General features: G+C 59.1%; 1 protein-coding gene across 1 annotated transcript in view; it reads right to left on the bottom strand.

Moving 5' to 3' along the window:
* Nucleotides 1–15,742, bottom strand: part of NBEAL2 (neurobeachin like 2) — a 148,908-nt gene that overhangs the window by 36,126 nt on the left and 97,040 nt on the right. The window contains 10 exon segments of the mRNA XM_073334853.2: nucleotides 969–1,122; nucleotides 2,087–2,189; nucleotides 2,405–2,564; nucleotides 3,110–3,243; nucleotides 3,441–3,612; nucleotides 5,101–5,193; nucleotides 6,999–7,081; nucleotides 7,902–8,229; nucleotides 10,284–10,403; nucleotides 13,414–13,546. Of these exon segments, the coding sequence (XP_073190954.1) occupies nucleotides 969–1,122; nucleotides 2,087–2,189; nucleotides 2,405–2,564; nucleotides 3,110–3,243; nucleotides 3,441–3,612; nucleotides 5,101–5,193; nucleotides 6,999–7,081; nucleotides 7,902–8,229; nucleotides 10,284–10,403; nucleotides 13,414–13,546 (1,480 nt within the window).

Raw genomic sequence — 15,742 nt, 5'->3', positions numbered from 1 at the left:
TGGCCACGGACGCAGTTACACCCCTGGACGGAGATGGCCCGTGTACGCCGACTGGCCATCACCCCCAGACCCAGCAACCCTTCGGCCTGGCCTCAGGATACAGCCACGCCTCCCCGGCTCTCAGACGAGTGACTGGCAGGGATTCAGGTGGGATATTCATGGTAACGGGGGTTGCCGAAGGTGCTGTTATGGTTGGGAAAAACAGCTCCCGAGGGCTTGTCTACATGGACAGTTAAAGCAGGGCAAGCTGGGGTGTGAATCTACAGCACGTGCCTTTGCTGCGCGCTACCTAGCCACGAGGACCCTGCTGCTGTGCGCTAGAAGGGCCGTGGTGCGCCCGGATCTCAGCTTGCGAACCACAGCAGGTCCGAGCGCACAACAGACCCGCTAGTGCACGGCAGCTGGGTCCGCACGGACGCTTGGTAGCGCGCTGTACGTTCCCGCCCCAGCTTGCCGCGCACTAACTGGCAGGTGAGACAAAGCCCTTAGCCAGTCAGCTCCCTGTGCGTCCCCATGTCCTACAGATTATCACTCACCACCACACAGTTTTACCCAGGGCCAGCCCCGCTGCAGCCGAGCGAGCTGGGTCAGGGATCTTCCTTGGGGACATCACTAAGGACACAGCCTGGCTTCCAGACCCCAGGTTGCAGGGCTGGATCAAGCACAAATACACAGAGTCCTCCCGAGCACCACGCCGTCACTCCGCTGACTCCAGGTGCTGTGCAAGCCCATAGTAAGAGAGTCCCTGCCCAGGAGAGCTTGCAGTCTGAACAGGCAGGACGAAGAAAGGATCGCTCCCCCCCTTTTAAAGATGGGAAATGGAAGCCCAGAGAAACGAAGAGTCATCCGGGGATGTCTGTGGCAAGGCCAGGCAATGAACTTAGCACCCCCGAGTTCCAATTCTGCACCTTAACCACAAGGCGCTGCCCCTAGTGGTACCCCTCCCCACACCGACTGCCCCACCACACCTGGTGTTCATCATGCACCGCAGCCAGGTAGTTCAGGACGCTTTGCATCTCGTCGGCAGAGAAGCTCTTGCTGAGGAAATCCTTCACCAGGCTGAACAGGGACATCTGCACCGTCTTCACGTCGTCCGTGGGAATCGGCTTCTCCTTATGAGTGCTGCGAGGGGAAAAGGGCGGGATCTTTGCACCAAGGGCATCCGACGGCGTGGCCCGGATGCAGAAACGGGGGAGAACAGCATTCCTCAGCCTCCCCTGGCTTCGCTTTATACTGCCACCCCTGACAGGGCTCCAGCCCCCCTCGCCCCCAACGGCGGCAGGCATGGTCCCTGATCCCAGAGCTGCCCAGCGGGGCGTGCAGGACAGGAACTCTCAGGCTGCAGGAATCCAAGAGCCGTAGGGCGAACTGGGGGAGGGGACGGAGCGAGAATCGCAGCGTCCAGGGGGACTCCGAAAGCAGCAGCAGAACTGGCAAGAACGGGGCAAAGCAGCCCCACCAGGGAGTCAGTTCTACTCCAGCCTTGAGAAGCGCCCACAGAACAGCCTGCCATGGGCAGCGGGTATCGAAGGGCAGGGGAGGTTAAGCCTCCCCTAACCCAGGTGTGACCCCGCTCACGCTCTGCCCCGAGGCCCCGCCCATGCTCCCCATCTCCCCTGAAGCCGGCGGGGGCTCTGCTCCAGCTGGAGGTCAGGGGTGGCGGGGCGGCCGGGGCCTCAGGGCAGAGCGTGAGCTAGAGGAAGCAGGGGGTGAGGGGGCGGCAGGCACTTGGGGTTCTGGCGGGTGGGTGGGGGCCTCAAGAGGAAGAGGCGGGGCAGCAGGCTAGCCTCACCGACCTTGGGGGGGGGTTACCTGCTGCCCATGTTTCCCCCCCCCCCCCCATGCCTCCACTGGCGTGTGGAAGCTCCTTGGACAAGGGAAAAGAAATGGACGGGCCCTGGGCAGAGCAGGCTGGAGAGAACATCGTCTCAGACCGCCTGGAGCCAAGGAACTGGTTCAGCTTTCCCATGGGCTGCCCCAGGACATCCCCTCTTCTCCAGGCACTGAAGGGTTAAAGCAGCTCAACCAACACACCGGGACAAACAGGGGCAAGCTGGAAGCCGGGAGCCAGCCTTTAACTACTCACCCGTAGTACGTCCGAATGGAGTCCAGGATGTATTGGACCCCGTATTTCTTGCGGCTCCTCTGCTTGTGGTCCTTGATGGTGCTCGATAAATGCTGAATGTGACCTGCAGACATTGGGGAAAGAGAGGGGGAGAGCAGACACATCCAGAAGATTAAGTACGTACTCGTATTTCCCAAGCAGAGACAGTCGGGACATGGAGCAAGCTCTCGGCCAAACCACCCTGGCCAGGAGGCTGCTGATCCTGACCCACACAGGGGGAAGCCGTGAGCTGCCAAGGCCCGCCCCAGCTGGGAAGCAGACCCCCAGATCCCCCCTTACTTAGCCGGACAGCGAAGTCACTCTTGCTCCAGATGCGGAAGTCGAAGAGCAGGAACTGGTACAGGAGGTGTAGCAGGAAGCTGTGGCCCTCGGCAGCCACCTGCTCCATCAGGGACTGCAACGCCACCAGCACGTTCATGTCCATCATGAGGCTGGAGACCTGACAAAGTGCAAAGCAGTGCGAGCTGGGTGGGTGGCCATCCAGCAGCCGCAGGGCATTCTGGGACTTACGAGTCATGTGACCCACACACAACAAAAGACTGGCAGACGTTTTCCTAAGCCAGAGAGGGGGCTTGAAGGTAGCAGAGGACTTGCCATTTCGGGTGGTGAGAGAGAAGGAGAGAATAAACTCTTAACCATGAGGGGTAAAAGGGATACGTGTTTGGGTGTCCCCACAACATGTATAAAATACTCTTTATTTCTCCAACTCCTCTGCGATCACGCCATCAGTATGCTCCAGAGTCAACGCCCTAGCGAAAACAAGTGGGAGCAGAGGTCACCCATCATAGCTTGTTCCAGCTGGGTTGCAGCCAGCACTGCTGGCATTACGTGTATTCCCCGATTGGACGTTCCCCTTTGCAGGCACATGCAGTGGCCCAGCTGCTGGCTTTAATGCACCATGTGTTAGGCCCTGGGCTCAGCACCGCCTTGTTTAGCTCCCTAGGTGACCTAGGCTCTGACCGGCTGGCCCTGGAAGTCTCTTACCTTCTGCAGCAGAGCTCCAATGATTGCCGGCCCGTGGCACTGCACCAGGCTCTCCTGGTTCACGGGGTGATGCTGGATAAAGTTCTTGACCAGCAGCAGAAATGCAGCCACGCCATTATTCTCCAGTCTGCCCTCTGCAGGAGGGGACGAGAAGGGTCAGCCAGGGACCAGCTCTTATTGCCAAGGGGGGGAGTGGGGCTGGCTGCCCAAGGGACAGGTAGGTACATGGCCCAGGCGAATTTCAGGGCTCCAGCGGCATGTGGAGGAGCTGGTCTCCCGCTGCCCCCCTCCCATGCTTTCCCAGCAATAGCCAGGCCGATGCTGCGCTCACCGGAGGACTTGCTCAGGGGGATGAGCATGCCTTGGCGACTCCGCGAGGACGTCAGCTCTGGCCCAACCAGGTCGTGGGTTTCCTGGCTGTCCTCCGATTCTTTTCTCTCGGCCGCCACTTGGTCCAGCAATGGGAGGAGCACCCCCATCCCGCCAACACAGTTCACAACGTCCTACAGGAGGAGAGAGAGATACAGGGCCCTGGCTGATCCACCGAGACCGGCAGGGAGCTTCCGTCCTCGCCAGCCCCTGCCCTGCCCGCGCTGATGCTGCCTCTTACAGGGCAGTGCTCAGGTAAGTAACATGCAAGACTCTGGCGAGTTACCAGCCAGAGACACCCTCCAGCCCAAGCCAGCTCAGGCCAGGAGACTGCCCCTAGGAGTCAGCAAGAGAGCCAGCCGCCGCTTCCCAGAGCCAGAACCCAACAGCCAGCCAGGGGAACAATCACAACAGGAACAAGCGTTTAGCAGTGCAACAAAACCATCCGGGTGTGTGCGCGTCTCAGCAGCTGTGCCTGACTCCTCGTCAGCAACACCAGTTTAACTCTATTGACCTCAGGGGGGCTACTCCTTTGTAGAAGAGAATAAGGCCCACTGAATCTAAACGGTCTAGAGGACTGAAAGCTTAAGTTAGCACCAGGGTCTTAAAAGCAAATAAACTGGTCTCTGCCTCCTCTGGGCAACTGGTCTCAAAACGCTGCCAGGCTGATTGTTGTCCTAGAGCAGCGTTTGATTAGCCGCCGTGTGTGTGCGAGTCGCACAGCGAGACCGTGGACCGTATGCTGTGGGCCGCGACGTTATCGGGGGCACCCTGGACAGCACAAGACTGCCAGTGTTTTGCAATCCTGACACGGGAGCCTGGGATGCAGGGTTCAAGTGTTCCTCCAGTGCGTCAATATCTTGGTAGTGGGTTGAGAGAAGAGCAAGGAAAATGATCTGGGAGCTGAAGGGACTATGGGGTACAAATAATTATTGCTCAGCCAAGCTCAGTGTAAGGGGGTAATGGGGCAAGGGGAACCCTATGGGTGGGAGTGTCAGAGAGGAATGATCCAAGGGCCATGCAGGGAGAGAAGCTAGGAGCGAATGGGATGGCATTAAGAAAAGTGCCAGGAAAGTCTCCCTGGCAGTGAAATGTAACTGAAGAATAGCCTCTTTAGCCTCAGTGCAGGAGATCCTTCTTAGCAGACCCACCCCCACACTCTTATGCGTTCTGTAGCATAGGAGCCGACTTCCTCTGTTCCCAGGGGGATGCTCGACCCCCCCCCATTCTTTCCCCCCAAACCCCCACGTCTGCTCTGCCACTTCCTGCCCCCACTCCTTCCCCTCCTCCCCCAACGCCTCCTGCACGCCGCCCAACAGCTGAGCGTGGCAGGTGCTGGGATAGGGGGAGGAGCTGATTGGCAAGGCTGCCAGTGGGTGCTCTGGGGCAGGAGCACCCATGGAGTCGGTGCCTATGTCCCATAGGGAAGGAGATGAACTGGGTGATCGAACCCATGCGATTGACAACGTGAGGATGCACTGATCCCAGTTTAGTGCGGTAGGAAGCCGCAGTTCCTGGATTGCTTGGCTACCCGAGACCACATTTCCCACTGAGTCCCAACCTCGCTGGCCCAGTGCCCACCAACTCCAAGAGGCAGGAGAGACCAAGAGGCAGAACCGTACCTTGATATCCCAGTTCACCACTTTGTGTCCGGTCAGCCTCCCGTCAAAACCACGGTTTGGAGACAGGTCCAGGCAGATGTTATTTTTACAGGCCTACAATGGTGCAAGCAAATGACACGGCTTTAGCACATACTATGGCCATGCCAACAGGTGCAACACACACATGCTCCCTGTCCTGGCATAAGCCATCGCCCTTGACAGCCCTACACAAGGGGAGAGAAGGAGAGGAAAGGTGGCCTTGGGGTTTGGGCTGGGACTCCAGAGAGCCAGCGTCCTCAGCTCCGCCACAAACTTCCTGCGTGACCTTGGGCAAGTCCCTTGATCTCTCCAAGCCTGTGTAAAACAGGGATAACTACTTCGTCTGGTCTGTTTAGATTGGAAGCTCCTCAAGGCAGGGGCTGTATCAGCGAGCACACCTATGGAAAACACCATGTACCCAGGAGAACCAAGAGTGGGGGTCCCGTCTGCGTAATCCTTGTCATCAGGAGTCAGAGTGGCTGCTACAGAGATCTAGTTAAAGGAAAGGCTTCCCAGCTGGGCAAAGCACTGCTCCATGGGAGAGCCCGACTGATATCCCAAGCCTCATGTCTTACTCCCCAGGCAGTTCTGGAGGAGCAGTGCGCTCAGCTCTGGGCAGGGGACTCACGACGCTGAACGGTTCAAACTTGTGTGTGTTGTCTTGCTAGAATATGGTGCAGCACAAACTCTGCTTCACCGACCCACGTGGATCGTAAAAGCCAGGTCCCACCACACAGTGGAACCCATCATCCCCCGGCCCGGAGGGGTTCACAGCCCCAAGATGACAGCAGATCGAAATCTAAACCAAACCCTTCCTCTGCAGTGAAGCCCAGTGGGCGTGACCCATCGGATGACAGCCCAAGAGCTTTAGCACAAAGAACAGCTCCACCGTCTTGGCCTTCGCACCCACAGGAAAGCCCTTGTTACAAACAGCAACCTCAAACAGTCACAGAGTCACTTGTGCTGAACTTGCAGCCCTGGGAAGGCAGTTACTTTGGCAGCCCATGGCATGTGATTTAACTCTACCCTCCACACACACCGGGGGAGGAAGGATCTAGCCCCTGAAGGGCTGCGTGTTTACTACAGGAAACATAAGACAGACAATACTGGGTCAGATCAAAGGTCCATCTAGCCCAGTATCCTGTCTTCTGACAGTGGCCAGTGCCAGGTGCCCCAGAGGGAATGAACAGAACAGGTCATCATCAAGCGATCCATCCCCTGTCGCCCATTCCCAGCTTCTGGCAAACAGAGGCTAGGGACAGCATCTCTGCCCATCCTGGTGAATAACCATTGATGGATCTATCCTCCAGGAACTTATCTAGTTCCTTTTTGAACCCTGGTATAGTCTTGGCCTTCACAACATCCTCTGGCAAGGAGTTCCGCAGGTTGACTGTGATGTCTCCCCACACCCAGAGGCTCCCGGCATGCGGGGCTCTTCTGAGCTGCGGGCCGAGCAGGCGTGCGGGGTTAGGATCCGTTTTGGCTGCTGTATGGCATTCCTTTTCTGCCACAACTGCAGAGCAGCACCCGGCCAGACTGAAGGATTTACCATCCCCTAATGAGGAAGGTCCCAGAGCTGTTTAAAGCACTTGCCACCATGGGCCAGCCCAGCCCAGGACACTGGTAATTCCATACAGAGCTAGTCACCCCGCTGCAGTGCGCCCCTCATCTCTGCACGCCCATTATCCACGTACCGTTCCAGCTCCACCCACAAACTCCCAGCCCCTTTGGAGAGCTGGCCAGTGTTCAATGGAGCGCGCTCTCCGAGCCCTCTGAGCACGGCCCAGCGAACCCCCAGCAGCACCGGCCGTGCCAATCCCTCGAGATGGGGCCGGCAGGGACCGAACCGCAGAGAGGTGCCCAGGAAGGTCGCTCCTTACCTGGGGCGTGTAGTAGAGGAGCAGCTTGCTGCTGAGCTCCAGGAAGTCGCCTTCTGGCTTGAGTGGTGATGTAACGTTTGGTCCTGCGGGCGGGAGGGAACGGAGAGTGGGGTGAGCGAGCGACAGGCACCCCATTGCCGGGCTGGCCCAGAGAGCCGAGCACGTGCTTCCCCCTGGGGCTGACCCTACTGGTCAACGAGTGCAGAGATCAGTACAGCTATCCCTGGTCTGACCCCCGTGGGCCTAGCCCCTGTGCAAGAGCGACCTGCCCCCTTCTCCCTCCCAGCACGGGTCCCTGCCAGGGCAGCCTCTACCAAGAGTGCCCAGTGCCCTCCCAAGCCAGGGGAGCGGTGCACTCGGCACGGTGGGGCTTCACACCCTGCTAGCGCACACTCTGGGGATAGGGAGCGTGGGGGCCCATCCAGGCTATGGAAATCCATCCTGCAGCAGGACCCATCTGGTTAAACACCCTGTTCGGCCCTGCGGCCCAGACCGCGTTATCGGTGCTCTGGAATCACTGCGCAGCTGGGACTCTCTGTGCACCGGTGGGGTGTGGGTGGGGCGCCGCCATCCCCAGCCACGCTGCCGGGAGCGGGGAGGCAGCTCCCACAAATTCCTCAGCACGTTCCCGGCCCCGCCGGGACTCAGGGTCGGAATCCACCAGCAGCGACTTGTGTCAGACAGCTAGCACTGCTCTGAGCCCTGCAGGGCCGAGGCCTCCGAGAGATCCCTACTGCCCCTCTTCCTCCTGCTTCACCCCCCTACAAAAACCCCCCTGCAGCAGGGGAACAGCCTTCCGGGCCGTCCCCAGAGCTGCACGAGGGATACCACGCCTCAGACCGGCTCACTGAGCGAGGAGAGGCACCCAAGGGGGAGATTCTCCCTTTGAGACCCAGAACCTACCTGAGGAGAAAAGTGCTTTGACCTGGGTCTGCTGGAGGGCTTCACAGAAGATGGACACCGACCCCAGGTGCCCTTCAAGGGACGTAGGGGTCCCCCACTCCGTGTCCTGACTCCCTGCTACGGTTGTAGACACCTGGCCTTCTCTGGGGGGCTGAGCGGCCCCGGGAGTCCAGGAGTGCGTGGCCAACGAGGCAGGGAAGGATTGGGAGCGGCTGAGGGAGGGGTGAGAGGGGAAGGCTGGCTCCGGCGAGTGGGAAGGCGAGGGGTAGACTGTGGAGGTGGTTGTCGTCCGGTGGCCGGCAGAGCCGATGCAACACGAGGTGAACGACTGAAAAGAGAGAGAGGGAACAATTGCACGGAGCCCAGGAGAGGAGGGTAACGTGGCTCCTCCAGTGCCCCCTCCCCCCCAGGCCCTTTGACTTGTATTTAGACTGAAAGCTCGTCAGGGCAGGGGCTGTCTCTTACGCGCCTTTGTACAGCGCCGAGCACACTGGGGTCCTGTCCTCGGTTAGGGTCTCCCGGTGCTGCCGCAACGCGAGCAGGAAGTGTCATGTTCCCAGAGACCAGAGCGGCAGGTGGCTGCCGACTTCTCCTTTCTGTAGCCACCGTGATCAAGCCCTCCTCCTCCACCCAAAGATGTGGGACTAGGACCTGCCCTCCACCACCGGCCCCTGTAAAGACCGGATTGGGCAGCGCACGATGGGAAAGGAGGCTCCTGGGTCTCCCCTCAGCAGCCAGGGGTTGCTGTCGAGCCGGAGCAGCCTCCCAATACTGAACGGTGATGGGGTCTCTGGGAGTTGGTCTATGGCCTAACGTTATGGCTCAGATACCAGAATCCAAGGCAGCAGAGATGAACGAGACTATTACCGTAGGACCCACCCAATCCATCTCCCTCGGGTCAAAGGAGGTGCCGCTGTGGTGTTCTTACCTCTTCCAGTTCTCAGTCACCTAGACAATGAGCCGGGGAGAACCCTGGCCCAAGGCAGCATTTCCGTGTTTAACACACTGGCTGGGAGATGCCCTGGGTTTTAGACCCTGGCCCTGCCAGCTGCTCCATGCAGAGGGACCCCGATGCTCATAGGGAGCCCCATCATCATCCGCCGATGAGCAGCCACTCATGGGGCAGAGCCTGGCTCAGCACGCTGGCTGCCCAGCGCCTCCCTCATCCTGTTCAGCAGCCGGGCTGCAGGAAGCCCGACTCCAGAACTGCACTGGCGGTCCCTTGCCCAGGAGATCCAGGGACAGTCTGGAGGCTGCTGTCGGAAGGACCCGCGGAGTGCAGAGGAAACCACGCCCTGTGCCGACCGGTACGCCCAAGCCTCTCTGCCCACGCCCTGCGCTCCGAGGCCGGCACGGCTATTGCGGCACCACCGTTGCATTCGACACGAGGACATCTGCCCGGTGAGATTCGACTACAGGCTGCTGCTCAAATCCCCCAGCGATTCACACCATGGATGCCCTAGGCACCCCGAAGACCATACACAGCGCTCCTCACCAGCCAGGCTCTGAACTGCGCTGGTTACCCAGGAAGGGGTTAAACCCAAAGCAGGGAGAGGAGCAGGCCAATGGGGAAAGCCAGCTGGTAGCCGGGTTGAGCCCCTCAAACTCCGAGGGTGGCAAGGCGGCTCAGAAGACAGCATGACCGGCCATGCAGGGCGGATGGGCACCTCTCCCCGCGCCATGGGAAGAGACGTGAGGGTGCCCAGGAAGGAGCAACCTCCTGCGTAGAGTTGGGATCAGGCCCTTCCCCCCGAGGGTTTCCTTTATAACCGAGAGCATCCGAGGGGAGTGTTCTCTTGACGCACATCCGCCCAGCCTCTCCTGGGCATGGTTGCTCCCCACCGGCAGGAGGTGGGGCTCCATGGCCTGGCATCACTTCATCCAAGATGTCCCCCCCTGCCACTGCCCACCTGCAGATTCTCAAGTCAGGCCCTTCAGATCTGACCTTTACCTGACACGCCTCCCCCAACCCCCGCTTGATCTTTCTCTCTCACCCTCCCCCTTCCATCCTGACGGGGATGAAACCACTCAGCCTGGTCTCAGTTCAGCCCAGCGCTTACTCCAAGTTCAGCCCATGCTTCGGAGCCCTGTCCTAAGCAAGGATGCTTTGCTGAATTGGGCTCAAGTAACCTTCCTCAGCCCTGGCACCCTCAAAAGCATGAGAGCAGAGTTGCTCTCCCCCACGACCTGCACGTCGCTGTACAGGGGAAGGGCCAGAGGAGAAGGGAACTAAAGAAGTCAGCAATGGAAAGCTGTGGGGGGGCGGCAGGACAGAGCGTGATCTGTCTGGGTCACCTAGGAGGCGAGGGGCCTGGCCCAGGAGAGCAGGGAGGGGAAGGATGGGAACAAGGCAGTAGCACCCAGACGGTCCCCCCGCGTTACCTCATTGAGGGAGGGAAAGCGCAGCTGAGCCACCTGCCGCAGCTGCCCGTCTGTATAGATGTTGACCAGGTTCTGGCCGAAGGGCCGGCGGCCGGTGACATGGACGATGTCGATGCAGTGCTGGAGGAGAGAGCCGGGCAGGAGAGAGTCAGCGTCGGCTTCAACCCTGCCCCTTTACTGACTATACACAGCATGAGCCCAACGACCTGCAAGCACGAGCCCCAACTATGCTCCTTCCCCGCTTCCAAACGCCAGACACTCAGGCTTCCGGATCCCCTCCTCCCAGACTCTCCCCTGCCAGATCATCAAGGATCCCGCCGCCAGCTGCCCCCAACCCAAGCCATCTCCTCCCGGACTTGGGGGCAGCTCAGGACCCGAGAGGAGCCCAGATAACAGATCAATGGAGGTTCAGCGTCTCAAGGCTGCGGTGGACGTACGGGCAGCCTCCTCCGGGTGGAAGGCACCAGCGGCGTAAGCAAGACTCAGCAGTGCTGCTCCCCAGCGCCGCAGGGCAGGGGGTGAAACACACCGTACCCCACTGAAACTGCAGCAGAATGCCAGCCAGAGCCCGGGCCGGGGGGTGCGGGGAAGCACCTCTGCGCTCGGGAAAGGTGCAGTCGGAGCCATGATGGCTGCGGTCGGTCCAGCAGCACGGTGCCACCTCCATGCTGGGAGGCTGACTCAGTAGCGGCTCACGGGGAAGAACGCCACCTCCTGAATCCCCCGTGCGTTGCTCAAGCACCTAGGGCAGAGGTGGGCAAACGACGGCCCCTGGGCCACATCCGGCCCGCGGGACCCTCCTGCCCGGCCCCTGAGCTCCTGGCCCGTGAAGCTCGCCCCCCGCAGCCTCAGCTCACCGTGCCGCTGGCACAACACTCTGGCCGGGGTGGGGGGAGGAGGGGGGCTGCGTGGTCTTGCCGGGCAGCACAGTGGCAGAGCCCGGCCTGACCCGGTGCTCCATGCTGCGCGGTGGCATGGCTGACTCCAGCCGGGCGGTTCGGCTGTAGCACTCCAGGAAGCGCGCAAGGGGTAGGGGGGGTTGGATAGAGGGCAGGAGAGTTCGAGGGGGTGGTCAGGGGGTGGGGGTGTGGATAGGGAACAGGCAGGTTGAACGGGGGCAGGGGTCCCAGGGGGAAGTCAGGAAGGAGAGGGGGGATTGGATGGAGTGGCGGGGGGCGGTCAGCGGACAGAGAGAAGCGGTGGTTGGATGGAGCAGGAGTCCTGGGGGGGCCATCAGGAATGAGGGAGGGGGTTGGATGGGGGCAGTGGGGGGTAGTCAGGGGCGAGGGGTCCAGGATCGGTCAGGGGACAGGGAGCAAGGGGTGGTGGATGGGACAGGAGTCCCGGGGGGGGGCGCGGGGGGCGTGAGGGGGCAAGAAGTGTGTGTGGGGTCAGATAGGGATTGGGCCATGCCTGGCTGTTTGGGGAGGCACAGCCTCCCCTAACCGGCCCTCCATATAATTTTGGAAACCCGATGTGGCTCTCGGGCCGAAAAGTTTGCCCACCCCTGACCTCGGGGCTCTCCAAAAAGGTCTCCCAGGCAAGCGCTGGTACGGCTCCACCCCGAGCAGCTTGGGGGAGCCTGTCAGAGACACGCTCGCAGCCCAAGTACGTACAGCTGCAGTGGGAGCAGTAACAGGGATGCTGCACTGAACAGCCAGCGGCTCGTTTTCAAGGCAGACCGGACACTGCAGCAGTGCTTAGCAAACGTCTGTCCGAAATAGTGTAACCCACACACCTGCTGGGTGCGGTGTTCTGTCCCAGGTAGTGGCACCCACACCACACAGAGATATTAATGAGTTTGCTCTACAGCCTTCGTTAAGAGCCAGTCGGCTTTTAGCCCATGCGGTAGAGGCTCATGCACTAAGCTCCAGAGGGCCCAGGTTCGATCCCGCCCGCCGAAGCCTGGGGTCTGCCGGCGTTACACCAGGATGTGTCTGCAGGTCTCAGAGCTTTCAGTGAAGGCACTGGGAGTCAGATCCTAAGAATGACCATACCAGGCCCAACTGATAGTCCCTCTAGTCCAGTATCCCATCCCAGAGCTTCAGGGGGAGCGTACAGAACAGGGCAATTTTGGAGAGATCCATCTCTGCCTTCCCCTCCCAGCTTCTGGCAGTCAGAGGTTTAGGGTCACCCCGAGCATGGTTCTGCTTCCCTGACCAGCTTGGCTGGACCCTATAATCCACGGATTTCTCCAGTTTTGTGGTGAACCCAGTTATGAACCTTCCCCTCTGTGACCGTCAGCAAGTTACTTCACCTCTGAGCCTTACTATCTCCTTGTATAGAGGGGAAACCAAGTCTGATCTACTGCCTTGAGTGAGGCACTAAAGAGACCCTGGACTACTGCTTCCTGAATTGCATGTTCCTGTTTGCTGCTGTCTCGCTCCACCTACAGACACCAGCCTGAGATATGGTCCGGTGGAGGGGGTACCGGCCCCAGGACACCTGGGTTCTATTCCTGGCTCTGCCACTGATCTCCTGAGTCGCCTTGGGCCAGTCACTTGCCCTCTGCTGCCCCTGCCACCCGGTGGCTGTTTGGACTGTAAGCTCTTTGTCTCTCAGTCCATGCATACGCAGCGCTTAGCACAACTGGGCCCTGATCTCCGCTGCGATTGCTAAGCGCGATCCTAGCAATTTGCATCCTGACCATCACGTTGTCTTCATACCAGGTGCTGCCCCCACGTTTAAATAGGTTGGCCTCAGTCTTTTGGGGGAGGGGAGGAGGATCCCCCCCAGTGACGAAAGGGCTCAGCGGAAACCCACTGCTGTAACTGCAGAGCAGAGGGTCACTGCACGACATGAACAGCCTGTAGATTCAGAACAGATGCAGGAAACGCTAGGGCACATGGGCAACGGGCAGAATTCTCTGGCACCTCCAGCACAGCCATTGCAGGGGCTAGGTTTAAAGTAGGCCGGACAATACCAATCAGATAGACCCAAGTCACACTTCGGGCTGTATGCTGACCCCACCCCCCTGTGGCCAAGTGAATTCGAGACGGTCACAAGCAAGATGAAGACTTGATGGACCAACTCATCAGGTAAGGCCAATGGAAGGGCATAGGGTCGCCAGAACAGAAGGCACGGGAATGAAAGGGGATGTCTCATCCCAGCGTAAAGCGACACTACTCACCCAGGCAGAATCGTTGAAGGTGAAGTCCGGGAGCGCCACCGTCATATACTCCTTCTTGGTGCACACTGCCACCACCAGCATCCCGTCGGCCGTGAAGAACGCCTCGAAGCCGGTGCCGCTGGCCGTGAAAAAGCTGCAGGGGGGAGTCACAAGGAGGAGGGAGGACCATGACTTCGGGGTTAGAAGCTGGCCCGAGGCCCTGGAGGCCAGAGGGAGAAAGTGGAAGGGAACAGCTGTGGGAGGTGTGTGAACGAACACACCGCTGGAAGTAAAAGCCTGGAGGACAGTCAAACCAGCAGAGAGAATGGTTGCAGACAGCTTGGGGTGGGAGGGTCGAGTGAATCACTGAAGGATGAAAAATCAGACAGATGGGGATGATCGGAATCAGACTGAGCTCACAGTAAAGCGAAGATGATCAAGATACAGAACAGGAAGGGAAGGAGAAAGACACCAGATGGGGTTCTTACATTCTCCTCGAGGAAGGCTACCTGCCGTGCTCAGAAGGGGATTTAAAGCACAAGTTCTCCCAGCCCTGGATGCAGGGGGAGCGACCGAGACCTGCTGGGCACCAGTCTAGCTTCCTTTGCGAAAAGCTGACGAGCATGGGCGTCGGGTGGAGACCCCTGCTGGAGAGGCTAGCCCCCGTCTCTGCCGCTTCCGCCCACGCCCTCCCCATGGTCGGTGCCCCGAGATCCCCTGCTGCCCCCCTCCCCGGCCCGTGGCAGGAGCCCCAAACCCCCCCACAGAGGAGCCCCAGGCTGGCCGAAGCTGCGCCACATCTCCCCTCCCCGGACCCAACCCGCCCCGGGTGAAAGCATCTGTTAGAAGATGCTTTTGATATGCCCCATGCAGGTTCCGGGGTGCCTGAAGAGGTGGCATGTGCCTCAGCTGTCCCAGAATCTGCACGGGGCATAATAAAGCAAAATCTTTGCCACCAAACTCCGCAACCGGGGGTCCCCTGGCCTATTGTACCCGCCGCCCATGCTGACCAGTACTCAAGGGGAAGTTTCTACGCCCAAGTGGGGTTTTACTTCACCCTGGGCTCTGAGAGTCAAGCTGGGTTCTTCTCATCCCGTGCATCACCACCAGTAATAAAGGATCAGCACTCCAAGTTAGAGCCGCGACCCTGTGGTCTTCAGATTCTGCCCAAAGCTGCACCGTGCATCCCTACTGTCAACGCTTGAGCTGCACAGGTGGGATGATTTCATAGAATATCAGGGTTGGAAGGGACCCCAGAAGGTCATCTAGTCCAACCCCCTGCTCGAAGCAGGACCAATTCCCAGTTAAATCATCCTAGCCAGGGCTTTGTCAAGCCTGACCTTAAAAACCTCTAAGGAAGGAGATTCTACCACCTCCCTAGGTAACCCATTCCAGTACTTCACCACCTTCCTACTGAAAAAGTCTTTCCTAATATCCAACCTAGACCTCCCCCACTGCAACTTGAGACCATTACTCCTCGTTCTGTCATCTGCTACCATTGAGAACAGTCTAGAGCCATCCTCTTTGGAACCCCCTTTCAGATAGTTGAAAGCAGCTATCAAATCCCCCCTCATTCTTCTCTTCTGCAGGCTAAACAATCCCAGCTCCCTCAGCCTCTCCTCATAACTCATGTGTTCCAGTCCCCTAATCATTTTTGTTGCCCTTCGCTGGACTCTCTCCAATTTATCCACATCCTTCTTGAAGTGTGGGGCCCAAAACTGGACACAGTACTCCAGATGAGGCCTCACCAATGTCGAATAGAGGGGAACGATCACGATTTAGTTGGTGTTGGTCCTGCTTTGAGCAGGGGGTTGGACTAGATGATCTCCTGAGGTCTCTTCCAACCCTAATCTTCTATGATTCTAAGAGGGGAAGGTTGGGGCAATCCTTCCTGGGAAGGGTTGGAAGGACTTGAGCCCGTAAGGTCCCATGAGGCTGATGGGTGACCTCTGGTAAGCTTAGCTGTGTGTGGTGGGGGGTGTTCTTGATTGTGTTCCATAAGTTTTCCTTGTCATGCTTTCACCTCAAGAATAAATGTGCTTGCTCGGAAAGGGCTGGGAACTTAGAGCTTCTGGCAATACACTGTTCATAGCCTGTTCAGGGATATCACAGTGTAGGAAGGGAGCTGTGCAGCCTGGAAAGACCCCGCTCAGGAGGGAGGGAGACATGGGTCTGTACCAAACGCGGTGATGGCTGAGGAGCCGGGAGCCGAGAAAGGGTACTCTTGCTAGACCACGAGAGGAAATACAGGTGCAGTTGTCCTGAATGGCGACAGTCACCGCTTGTCAACACAAACTGCCGTTTCTAGGCAAGATCCTACAATAAAGGAACCCAGCACTTCCACAAAGCG

This window comes from Lepidochelys kempii, chromosome 2 (genome assembly GCF_965140285.1).
Source record: "Lepidochelys kempii isolate rLepKem1 chromosome 2, rLepKem1.hap1, whole genome shotgun sequence".
NCBI lineage: Eukaryota > Metazoa > Chordata > Testudines > Cheloniidae > Lepidochelys > Lepidochelys kempii.
Note: the sequence above shows the minus strand (reverse complement) of the source record. Positions and strands in the feature narration are given on the sequence as shown.